Consider the following 13,429-nt stretch of genomic DNA (forward strand, 5'->3'; position numbering starts at 1 on the left):
TGCGCAAGCCATTACTGCTTCCCAAAATACATCCCATTCCTCCCCCACTCCCCTTATGTCCTTTGTTCTCACCTTTTTCCATTCTGTACTCAGTCTCTCCTGGTACTTCCTCACACAAGTCTCCTTCCCAAGCTCACTTACTCTCACCACTCTCTTCACCCCAACATTCTCTCTTCTTTTCTGAAAACCTCTACAAATCTTCACCTTCGCCTCCACAAGATAATGATCAGACATCCCTCCAGTTGCACCTCTCAGCACATTAACATCCAAAAGTCTCTCTTTCGCACGCCTATCAATCAACACGTAATCTTATAACGCTCTCTGACCATCTCTCCTACTTACATACGTATACTTATGTATATCTCTTTTTAAATCAGGTATTCCCAATCACCAGTCCTTTCTCAGCACATAAATCCACAAGCTCTTCACCATTTCCATTTACAACACTGAACACCCAATGTACAACAATTATTCCCTCAACTGCCACATTACTCATCTTTGCATTCAAATCACCCATCACTATAACCCTGTCTCGTGCCTCAAAACTACTAACACACTCACTCATCTGCTCCCAAAACACTTGCCTCTCATGATCTTTCTTCTCATGCCCAGGTGCATATGCACCAATAATCACCCATCTCTCTCCATCCACTTTCAGTTTTACCCATATCAATCTAGAGTTTACCTTCTTACACTCTATCACATACTTCCACCACTCGTGTTTCAGGATTAGTGCTACTCCTTCCCTTACTCTTGTCCTCTCACTAACCCCTGACTTTACTCCCAAGACATTCCCAAACCACTCTTCCCCTTTACCCTTGAGCTTCGTTTCACTCAGAGCCAAAACATTAAGGTTCCTTTCCTCAAACATACTACCTATCTCTTTTTTCTCATCTTGGTTACATCCACACACAATTAGACACTCCAACCTGAGCCTTCGAGGAGGATGAGCACTCCCCGCGTGACTCCTTCTGTTTCCCCTTTTAGAAAGTTAAAATACAAGGAGGGGAGGGTTTCTAGCCCCCCGCTCCCGTCCCCGTTAGTCGCCTTCTACGACACGTGAGGAATGCGTTGGAAGTATTCTTTCTCCCCTATCCCCAGGGGATATATATATTTTTTCTTTCTTTCTTTCTTTCATACTATTCGTCATTTCCCGCGTTAGCGAGGTAGCGTTAAGAACAGAGGATTGGGCCTTTAATATCCTCACCTGGCACCCTTCTCTGTTTCTTCTTTTGGAAAAAAAAAAAAAGACAGGGGAGGATTTCCAGCCACCCCCCCCCCCCCCCCCACCCGCTCCCTCCCCTTTTAGTAGCCTTCTACGACGCGCAGGGAATACGTGGGAAGTATTCTTTCTCCCCTATCCCCAGGTATATATATATATATATATATATATATATATATATATATATATATATATATATATATATATATATATATATATATATATATACATATATATATTCTATTCTATTTCGCTTTGTCACTGTCTCCCGCGTTTGCGAGGTAGCGCAAGGAAACAGACGAAAGAAATGGCCCAACCCACCCCCATACACATGTATATACATACATGTCCCCACACGCAAATATACATACCCATACATCTCAATGTACACATATATATACACACACAGACATATACATATATACACATGCACACAATTCACACTGTCTGCCTTTATTCATTCCCATCGCCACCTCGCCATACATGCAATAACATCCCCCTCCCCCCTCATGTGTGCGAGGTAGCGCTAGGAAAAGACAACAAAGGCCACTTTCGTTCACACTCAGTCTCTAGCTGTCATGTAATAATGCCCGAAACCACAGCTCACTTTCCACATCCAGGCCCCACAAAACTTTCCATGGTTTACCCCAGACGCTTCACATGCCCTGATTCAATCCAGTGACAGCACGTCGACTCCGGTATACCACATCGATCCAATTCACTCTATTCCTTGCACGCCTTTCACCCTCCTGCATGTTCAGGCCCGATCACTCAAAATATTTTTTACACCATCTTTCCACCTCCAATTTGGTCTCCCACTTCTCCTCGTTCCCTCCACCTCCGACACATATATCCTCTTGGTCAATTTTTCCTCACTCATTCTCTCCACGTGCCCAAACCATTTCAAAACACCCTCTTCTGCTCTCTCAACCACGCTCTTCTTATTTCCACACATGTCTCTTGCCCTTACATTACTTACTCGATCAAACCACCTCACACCACATATTGTCCTCAAACTTCTCATTTCCAGCACATCCACCCTCCTGCGCATAACTCTATCCATAGCCCACGCTTCGCAACCATACAACACTGTTGGAACCACTATTCCTTCAAACATACCCATTTTTGCTTTCCGAGATAATGTTCTCGACTTCCACACATTCTTCAACGCTCCCAGAATTTTCGCCCCCTCCCCCACCCTATGATTCACTTCCGCTTCCATTGTTCCATCCGCTGCCAGATCCACTCCCAGATATCTAAAACAGTTTACTTCCTCCAGCTTTTCTCCATTCAAACTAACCTCCCAATTGACTTGACCCTCAACCCTACTGTACCTAATAACCTTGCTCTTATTCACATTTACTCTTAAATTTCTTCTTTCACACACTTTACCAAACTCCGTCACCAGCTTCTGCAGTTTCTCACATGAATCAGCCACCAGCGCTGTATCATCAGCGAACAACAACTGACTCACTTCCTAAGCTCTCTCATCCACAACAGACTTCATACTTGCCCCTCTTTCCAAAACTCTTGCATTCACCTCCCTAACAACTCCATCCATAAACAAATTAAACAAAGTTGGAGACATCACACACCCCTGCCGGAAACCTACATTCACTGAGAACCAATCACTTTCCTCTCTTCCTACACGTACACATGCCTTACATCCTCGATGAAAACTTTTCACTGCTTCTAACAACTTGCCTCCCACACCATATATTCTTAGTACCTTCCACAGAGCATCTCTATCAACTCTATCATACGCCTTCTCCAGATCCATAAATGCTACATACAAATCCATTTGCTTTTCTAAGTATTTCTCACATACATTCTTCAAAGCAAACACCTGATCCAAACATCCTCTACCACTTCTGAAACCACACTGCTCTTCCCCAATCTGATACTCTGTACATGCCTTCACCCTCTCAATCAATACCCTCCCACATAATTTACCAGGAATACTCAGCAAACTTATACCTCTGTAATTTGAGCACTCACTCTTATCCCCTTTGCCTTATACAATGGCACTATGCACGCATTCCGCCAATCCTCAGGCACCTCACCATGAATCATACATACATTAAATAACCTTACCAACCAGTCAACAATACAGTCACCCCCTTTTTTTAATAAATTCCACTGCAATACCTTCTCACATCACCACTACTTGTTATCACCTCCCCATTAGCCCCCTTCACTGAAGTTCCCATTTGCTCCCTTGTCTTACGCACTTTATTTACCTCCTTCCAAAACATCTTTTTATTCTCCCTAAAATTTAATGATACTCTCTCACTCCAACTCTCATTTGCCCTCTTTTTCACCTCTTGCACCTTTCTCTTGACCTCCTGTCTCTTTCTTTTATAAATTTCCCACTCATTTGCATTTTTTCCCTGCAAAAATCGTCCAAATGCCTCTCTCTTCTCTTTCACTAATAATCTTACTTCTTCATCCCACCACTCATTACCCTTTCTAATCAACCCACCTCCCACGCTTCTCATGCCACAAGCATCTTTTGCGCAAGCCATCACTGATTCCCTAAATACATCCCATTCCTCCCCCACTCCCCTTACCTCCTTTGTTCTCACCTTTTTCCATTCTGTACTCAGTCTCTCCTGGTACTTCCTCACACAAGTCTCCTTCCCAAGCTCACTTACTCTCACCACCCTCTTCCCCCCAACATTCTCTTCTTTTTTTCTGGAAACCCATACAAATCTTCACCTTAGCCTCCACAAGATAATGATCAGACATCCCTCCAGTTGCACCTCTCAGGACATTAACATCCAAAAGTCTCTCTTTCGCGCGCCTGTCAATTAACACGTAATCCAATAACGCTCTCTGGCCATCTCTCCTACTTACATACGTATACTTATGTATATCTCGCTTTTTAAACCAGGTATTCCCAATCACCAGTCCTTTTTCAGCACATAAATATAAATCTACAAGCTCTTCACCATTTCCATTTACAACACTGAACACCCCACGTATACCAATTTTTCCCTCAACTAACACATTACTGACCTTTGCATTCAAATCACCCATCACTATAACCCGGTCTTGTTCATCAAAACCACTAACACACTCATTCAGCTGCTCCCAAAACACTTGCCTCTCATGATCTTTCTTCTCATGCCCAGGTGCATAGGCACCAATAATCACCCATCTCTCTCCATCAACATTCAGTTTTACCCATATCAATCTAGAATTTACTTTCTTACATTCTATCACATACTCCCACAACTCCTGTTTCCGGAGTAGTGCTACTCCTTCCCTTGCTCTTGTCCTCTCACTAACCCCTGACCTTACTCCCAAGACATTCCCAAACCACTTTTCCCCTTTACCCTTGAGCTTCGTTTCACTCAGAGCCAAAAAATCCAGGTTCCTTTCCTCAAACATACTACCTATCTCTCCTTTTTTCACATCTTGGTTACATCCACACACATTTAGACATCCCAATCTGAGCCTTCGAGGAGGATGATCACTCCCCGCGTGACTCCTTCTTCTGTTTCCCATTTTAGAAAGTTAAAATACAAGGAGGGGAGGATATATATGTATATATATATATATATATATATATATATATATATATATATATATATATATATATATATATATATATATATATATATATATTTCTTTCTTTTTCTTTCTTTCAAACTATTCGCCATTTCCCGCATTAGCGAGGTAGCGTTAAGAACAGAGGACTGAGCCTTTGAGGGACTACCCTCACCTGGCCCAATTCTCTGTTCCTTCTTTTGGAAAATTAAAAAAAAAACGAGAGGGGAGGATTTCCAGCCCCCCGCTCCCTCCCCTTTTAGTCGCTTTCTACGACACGCAGGGAATACGTGGGAAGTATTCTTGCTCCCCTATCCCCAGGGATAATAGAAATATATATATATATATATATATATATATATATATATATATATATATATATATATATATATATATATATATATATATATATATGTATATATATATATATATATATATATATATATATATATATATATATATATATATATATATATATATATATATATATATATATATATATATATATATATGTATATATATATATATATATATATATATATATATATATATATATATATATATATATATATATATATATATATATATATATATATATATATATATATATATATTCCGGGTAGAAAGTGCCCATTGTTACGTAGGAAAATGAAATAATGAAAAGAAAAGAACCATTGAGAAAACAGCTTCGCCTCTCGGAGATAGAAGCGCTAAGTAGTTTTTTATTGTTAGCTGAGACGGCACGGGCAGCTGAGGCCCTAATCAAGGCCATCCCATTAACGTTATATATATATATATGTATATATATATATATATATATATATATATATATATATATATATATATATATATATATATATATATATATATATATATATATATATATATATATATATATATATATATGATTAAACTGATTTTTTTTCTTTTTAATTTTCCAAAAGAAGGAACAGAGAAGGGGGCCAGGTGAGGATATTCCCTCAAAGGCCCAGTCCTCTGTTCTTAACGCTACCTCGCTAACGCGGGAAATGGCGAATAGATTGAAATATAAATATATATATATATATATATATATATATATATATATATATATATATATATATATATTTTTTTTTTTTTTTTTTTTTTTTTTTTTATATACTTTGTCGCTGTCTCCCGCGTTTGCGAGGTAGCGGAAGGAAACAGACGAAAGAAATGGCCCAACCCCCCCCCCATACACATGTACATACACACGTCCACACACACAAATATACATACCTACACAGCTTTCCATGGTTTACCCCGGACGCTTCACATGCCTTGATTCAATCCACTGACAGCACGTCAACCCCTGTATACCACATCGCTCCAATTCACTCTATTCCTTGCCCTCCTTTCACCCTCCTGCATGTTCAGGCCCCGATCACACAAAATCTTTTTCACTCCATCTTTCCACCTCCAATTTGGTCTCCCTCTTCTCCTCGTTCCCTCCACCTCCGACACATATATCCTCTTGGTCAATCTTTCCTCACTCATTCTCTCCATGTGCCCAAACCATTTTAAAACACCCTCTTCTGCTCTCTCAACCACGCTCTTTTTATTTCCACACATCTCTCTTACCCTTACGTTACTTACTCGATCAAACCACCTCACACCACACATTGTCCTCAAACATCTCATTTCCAGCACATCCATCCTCCTACGCACAACTCTATCCATAGCCCACGCCTCGCAACCATACAACATTGTTGGAACTACTATTCCTTCAAACATACCCATTTTTGCTTTCCGGGATAATGTTCTCGACTTCCACACATTTTTCAAGGCTCCCAAAATTTTCGCCCCCTCCCCCACCCTATGATCCACTTCCGCTTCCATGGTTCCATCCGTTGACAGATCCACTCCCAGATATCTAAAACACTTCACTTCCTCCAGTTTTTCACCATTCAAACTCACCTCCCAATTGACTTGACCCTCAACCCTACTGTACCTAATAACCTTGCTCATATTCACATTTACTCTTAACTTTCTTCTTCCACACACTTTACCAAACTCCGTCACCAGCTTCTGCAGTTTCTCACATGAATCCGCCACCAGCGCTGTATCATCAGCGAACAACAACTGACTCACTTCCCAAGCTCTCTCATCCCCAACAGACTTCATACTTGCCCCTCTTTCCAAGACTCTTGCATTTACCTCCCTAACAACCCCATCCATAAACAAATTAAACAACCATGGAGACATCACACACCCCTGCCGCAAACCTACATTCACTGAGAACCAATCACTTTCCTCTCTTCCTACACGTACACATGCCTTACATCCTCGATAAAAACTTTTCACTGCTTCTAACAACTTGCCTCCCACACCATATATTCTTAATACCTTCCACAGAGCATCTCTATCAACTCTATCATATGCCTTCTCCAGATCCATAAATGCTACATACAAATCCATTTGCTTTTCTAAGTATTTCTCACATACATTCTTCAAAGCAAACACCTGATCCACACATCCTCTACCACTTCTGAAACCACACTGCTCTTCCCCAATCTGATGCTCTGTACATGCCTTCACCCTTTCAATCAATACCCTCCCATATAATTTACCAGGAATACTCAACAAACTTATACCTCTGTAATTTGAGCACTCACTCTTATCCCCTTTGCCTTTGTACAATGGCACTATGCACGCATTCCGCCAATCCTCAGGCACCTCACCATGAGTCATACATACATTAAATAACCTTACCAACCAGTCAACAATACAGTCACCCCCTTTTTTAATAAATTCCACTGCAATACCATCCAAACCTGCTGCCTTGCCGGCTTTCATCTTCCGCAAAGCTTTTACTACCTCTTCTCTGTTTACCAAATCATTTTCCCTAACCCTCTCACTTTGCACACCACCTCGACCCAAACACCCTATATCTGCTACTCTGTCATATATATATATATATATATATATATATATATATATATATATATATATATATATATATATATATATATATATATATACCGTAGCCAGAGCTTATAACATAAAAGAACCAAATTTACATTACTGTTGCTAACCTTGATGGTGCAATATCGTTTCTATTCTAACTCATCCTTCATAAACACTCATTTCAATACGATGTGCTCATTGAATATTTTAAACGGTTTTCGTTTCATGTTCTATCACCAACGATACAAAATGGCGCTAACAGGGATGATCCGTACCTTATTTTTGAAGTATTCCTTCACAAACTGGACAACACCGTTGAAACCTTCGTCGTCGCCGGCGTGGCCGGAGAGGTGGTATTCGGAGGCAGCGGGCGGGAGGAACAGGGTGGCCCGCAGGTATGACGCCATAGCCTCGTTGTTGAAGGCAGGCGGTCCCTCCAGGAACTTGGCCAGGCAAACTGACAGGGAGATAGTGGAGAGGTTAGACGCCAACGAGGCGTGAAGAAACATTGAAGGGCGAGGTGCGGCTGGAGAAGAACAGCAGACAGGCGGTAATGAACAATGTATGAAAAGGGACATAGGATGAACAGTAGATAAATAGCATTTGGAAGGTCAGGATTCAGGGGATGATATACGGCAGAAAAGTGTAAGAACACCGAAGAACAGTGTATAAAGAAAGAAGAACAGTAGCTGTAAGGATGAACATCGATGAGCAAAGTGTAAGAGGGTCAAGAACGTCAGATAAGTGGAAAAGAACACCGAAGAACAACGGACAAGGCAAATTCACAAGTGTAGAGCACTGATGGGCAAGGAGGAGGTCAAAAATGGCGAGAGAAAAAGAAGACACAATAAAACAGACAAAAGAAAAGTTGTAAGTTGACAGACGAGAGTAGACATATTTGGGTAATGAGGGAGAAATATTGACATGAAGAGAACAGACATAAGTGCGAGGCTGACAAAATCAAGGATAAGGAAAGATTATGACGTGAGACACAGGGGATTACAGGACATAATTTGTATGTAAGACGGGGAAGAACGTGAAGAGATAAGTGAAGAAAAGAAGAGAACTGGGGAATGAAGAAAGATGTATAGTACCGCAGGGTAAAAAGTGTCTTTCTCTCCTTCAGCTGATGAAGGAAAAACACTCGAGGAATCTTGCAACAGGAACACCACACAAGGAAAAATATGGGCTTAATGTGTCGACCTGCAAGAGGCTGGGAGACCTGTCAAGGTCAAGCAAGCCAGACAATCATTGGAAAGAATGAGTAAATGGGAAAGACAAACAATAATAGGCACATTGGTCCATGTTTAGGTTATTCGTTTTGAACTTGTGAGCTTCATCTGCTTTGGTTAATTTGTTGCTGTTGAGCTGCAACATAACATCAATATCCTTATGTATTTTCCTGCATTAAACAAACAGCAAGATGTATGCGTCCAAAATATATGGATCATAAACAAACGATGTGTGCAAAAAGGACGTTAAGAAGGTTCAACATTATTTCTTCGTTGTTGATTCTATTACTGTATCTCTTTTATATGGAGCAGAGGAACGAGTAAATGGCACTACAAGAGTTAGTTTTGTTCAGGCTTATTATCAAGTACTGCGTTAACTTTACCATCTGTCCGCTACTTTTAGTCAATGAACGATTTCAGAACTGACAAATGTCCTGCTGTGAACAGCTGATGGTTTAAAGACTAGCTACTCTAAACGTAAATTGTCTAATCTCTCTCTCTCTCTCTCTCTCTCTCTCTCTCTCTCTCTCTCTCTCTCTCTCTCTCTCTCTCTCTCTCTCTCTCTCTCTCTCTCTCTCTCTCTCTCTCTCTCTCATTTATCCATCTATCTCAGGATCTAAACACGCTGCAACCTTTCCACTCACCTTCCTTGTTGCAGGCTGACTTGGCGGGCCCGAATATCCTGATGGCGATCTGGAGGAGGAATACCACCCCAAAGGCGCCGAGAATCATCAGGAGAGTCAGGCTCAAGCACCTGCAGGAGAAGGACGTCTTTTAAGTGTATAAGACGAGGGTGAAGGTCTTACATGCTGTTAAATATCTAAGACAATTGCTATTGCCTCACACGCCGTTAAGTTTAGACTGAGTCAACTAACTATTGGCGACAATGATAAGTCCAAACGTCTTTGTTAAATGCCAGGGATAAGTGCATGAGTCTTTGCCAAATGCATTAGACAGTGTTGAATGAATAAGTCTTTGTCAAGCGCTGGAGATAATGCCAAGTCCATAAGTCTCTCCCAAGTGCCAGGTTTAAGTGCATGAGTCCTTGCCAAGTGCCTGAGACAATTCTCTGTCTGGGATGGCCCTTGGTGCTCGGGTATTTGCCCTCAGGCAATTCTTAAGGTCCTGAAACTTGAACTGAACCCAAGTATCACCAGTCAGTACTGACTTGGGTTGTGCTGACGAGAGTCGTACTGACCGAAGTCATGCTGCTAACATAGGTCGTGCTGCCGGAGGTCGTACTGACCTGGAACATACCGCTAACATGGGTCGTGGTGACGTGGGTCGTACTGAGATGAGTCATCCTGGTGTGCGTCATGCTAACATTGAGCTGTGCTGACGTGGGTCAGGGAGGCGGGCGATGGACATTGTGGATGCGTCGCTACCCGGGGCAGGGATATAGGGTCTGGTATGACGACACGTACAAAGTTTCCGTTTTCCAGTTATCGCTACAAGTTGAATACAACTATTGAAATTCAACTACAAATAAAAGGCTCTGCTCCTGTGGTATGAGTTCTATCTAAATTTTTGATTCTATGGTTACTGGGTCTAAACCATTAGAGTCTATGGAGACAGTATCATTGTTTTTCATTCTACTGTTTTCGACCTGATTATTAATTCCTTTAATTCTACACAGTCTCCCTAACTGTATATCAACAGACTGTTATATTTCTCTCTTGTGTATCCCCTGATGATGTGAGTATTACACGAAAGTGCACTTGGGAGCTTTTCGTGTTTAATTTTCCCCGTGGTACTCATAAGAATTTATATATATATATATATATATATATATATATATATATATATATATATATATATATATATATATATATATATATATATATATATATACATATATATATATATATATATATATATATATATATATATATATATATATATATATATATATATATATATATATGTTCTTTCTTTCCTTTTTTGCTTTGTCGCTGTCTCCCGCGTTTGCGAGGTAGCGCAAGGAAACAGACGAAAGAAATGGCCCAACCCACACCCATAAACATGTACATACATACGTCCACACACGCAAATATACATACCTACACAGCTTTCCATGGTTCACCCCAGACGCTTCACATGCCCTGATTCAATCCACTGACAGCACGTCAACCCCAGTATACCACATCGATCCAATTCACTCTATTCCTTGCCCTCCTTTCACCCTCCTGCATGTTCAGGCCCCGATCACACAAAATCTTTTTCACTCCATCTTTCCACATCCAATTTGGTCTCCCTCTTCTCCTCGTTCCCTCCACCTCCGACACATATATCCTCTTGGTCAATCTTTCCTCACTCATTCTCTCCATGTGCCCAAACCATTTCAAAACACCCTCTTCTGCTCTCTCAACCACGCTCTTTTTATTTCCACACAACTCTCTTACCCTTACGTTACTTACTCGATCCAACCACCTCACACCACACATTGTCCTCAAACATCTCATTTCCAGCACATCCATCCTCCTGCGCACAACTCTATCCATAGCCCACGCCTCGCAACCATACAACATTGTTGGAACAACTATTCCTTCAAACATACCCATTTTTGCTTTCCGAGATAATGTTCTCGACTTCCACACATTCTTCAAGGCTCCCAGAACTTTCAACCCCTCCCCCACCCTATGATCTACTTCCGCTTCCATGGTTCCATCCGCTGCCAGATCCACTCCCAGATATCTAAAACACTTTACTTCCTCTAGTTTATCTCCATTCAAACTTACCTCCCAATTGACTTGACCCTCAACCCTACTGTACCTAATTACCTTGCTCTTATTCATATTTACTCTTAACTTTCAGTCTCTCCTGGTACTTCCTCACACAAGTCTCCTTCCCAAGCTCACTTACTCTCACCACCCTCTTCACCCCAACATTCACTCTTCTTTTCTGAAAACCCATACAAATCTTCACCTTAGCCTCCACAAGATAATGATCAGACATCCCTCCACTTGCACCTCTCAGCACATTAACATCCAAAAGTCTCTCTTTCGCGTGCCTGTCAATTAACACGTAATCCAATAACGCTCTCTGGCCATCTCTCCTACTTAAGATGAGAAAAAAGGAGAGATAGGTAGTATGTTTGAGGAAAGGAACCTGGATGTTTTGGCTCTGAGTGAAATGAAGCTTAAGGGTAAAGGGGAAAAGTGCTTTGGGAAGGTCTTGGGAGTAAAGTCAGGGGTTAGTGAGAGGACAAGAGCAAGGGAAGGAGTAGCACTACTCCTGAAACAGGAGTTGTGGGAGTATGTGATAGAATGTAAGAAAGTAAATTCTCGATTAATATGGGTAAAACTGAAAGTTAATGGAGAGAGATGAGTGATTATTGGTGCATATGCACCTGGGCATGAGAAGAAAATCATGAGAGGCAAGTGTTTTGGGAGCAGCTGAATGAGTGTGTTAGTGGTTTTGATGCACGAAACCGGGTTATAGTGATGGGTGATTTGAATGCAAAGGTGAGTAATGTGGCAGTTGAGGGAATGATTGGTATACATGGGGTGTTCAGTGTTGTAAATGGAAATGGTGAAGAGCTTGTAGATTTATGTGCTGAAAAAGGACTGGTGATTGGGAATACCTGGTTTACAAAGCAAGATATACATAAGTATACGTATGTAAGTAGGAGAGATGGCCAGAGAGCGTTATTGGATTACGTGTTAATTGACAGGCGCGCGAAAGAGAGACTTTTGGATGTTAATGTGCTGAGAGGTGCATCTGGAGGGATGTCTGATCATTATCTTGTGGAGGCGAAGGTGAAGAATTCAGGGGGTTTTCAGAAAAGAAGAGAGAATGTTGGGGTGAAGAGAGTTGTGAGAGTAAGTGAGCTTGGGAAGGAGGCTTGTGTGAGGAAGTACCAGGAGAGACTGAGTACAGAATGGAAAAATGTGAGAACAAAGGACATAAAGGGAGTGGGGGAGGAATGGGATGTATTTAGGGAAGCAGGGATGGCTTACGCAAAAGATGCTTGTGGCATGAGAAGCGTGGGAGGTGGGTTGATTACAAAGGGTAGCGGGTGGTGGGATGAAGAAGTAAGATTATTAGTGAAAGAGAAGAGAGAGGCATTTGGACGATTTTTGCAGGGAAATAATGCAAATGAGTGGGAGATGCATAAAAGAAAGAGGCAAGAGGTCAAGAGAAAGGTGCAAGAGGTGAAAAAGAGGGCAAATGAGAGTTGGGGTGAGAGAGTATCATTAAATTTTAGGGAGAATAAAAAGATGTTTTGGAAGGAGGTAAATAAAGTGCGTAAAACAAGGGAGCAAATGGGAACTTCAGTGAAGGGGGCTAATGGGGAGGTGATAACAAGAAGTGGTGATGTGAGAAGGAGATGGAGTGAGTATTTTGAAGGTTTGTTGAAGGTGTTTGATGATAGAGTGGCAGATATAGGGTGTTTTGGTCGAGGTGGTGTGCAAAATGAGAGGGTTAGGGAAAATGATTTGGTATACATAGAAGAGGTAGTAAAAGCGGTGCGGACGATGAAACCGGCAAGGCAGCA

General features: G+C 41.3%; 1 protein-coding gene across 2 annotated transcripts in view; it reads right to left on the minus strand.

The window, feature by feature from the left end:
* Positions 1-13,429, minus strand: part of LOC139752599 (protein Star-like) — a 50,213-nt gene that overhangs the window by 18,057 nt on the left and 18,727 nt on the right. For both annotated transcript variants that reach the window (XM_071668355.1, XM_071668354.1), the window contains exons 2-3: positions 9,576-9,685; positions 7,975-8,156 (exon numbers count right to left, since the gene is read on the minus strand). In XM_071668355.1, coding sequence (XP_071524456.1) covers positions 7,975-8,156; positions 9,576-9,663 — 270 coding nt within the window. In that variant the 5' untranslated portion in view covers positions 9,664-9,685. The remainder of the gene's footprint in view (positions 1-7,974; positions 8,157-9,575; positions 9,686-13,429) is intronic.

Source organism: Panulirus ornatus, chromosome 13 (assembly GCF_036320965.1).
Source record: "Panulirus ornatus isolate Po-2019 chromosome 13, ASM3632096v1, whole genome shotgun sequence".
Classification (NCBI taxonomy): domain Eukaryota; kingdom Metazoa; phylum Arthropoda; class Malacostraca; order Decapoda; family Palinuridae; genus Panulirus; species Panulirus ornatus.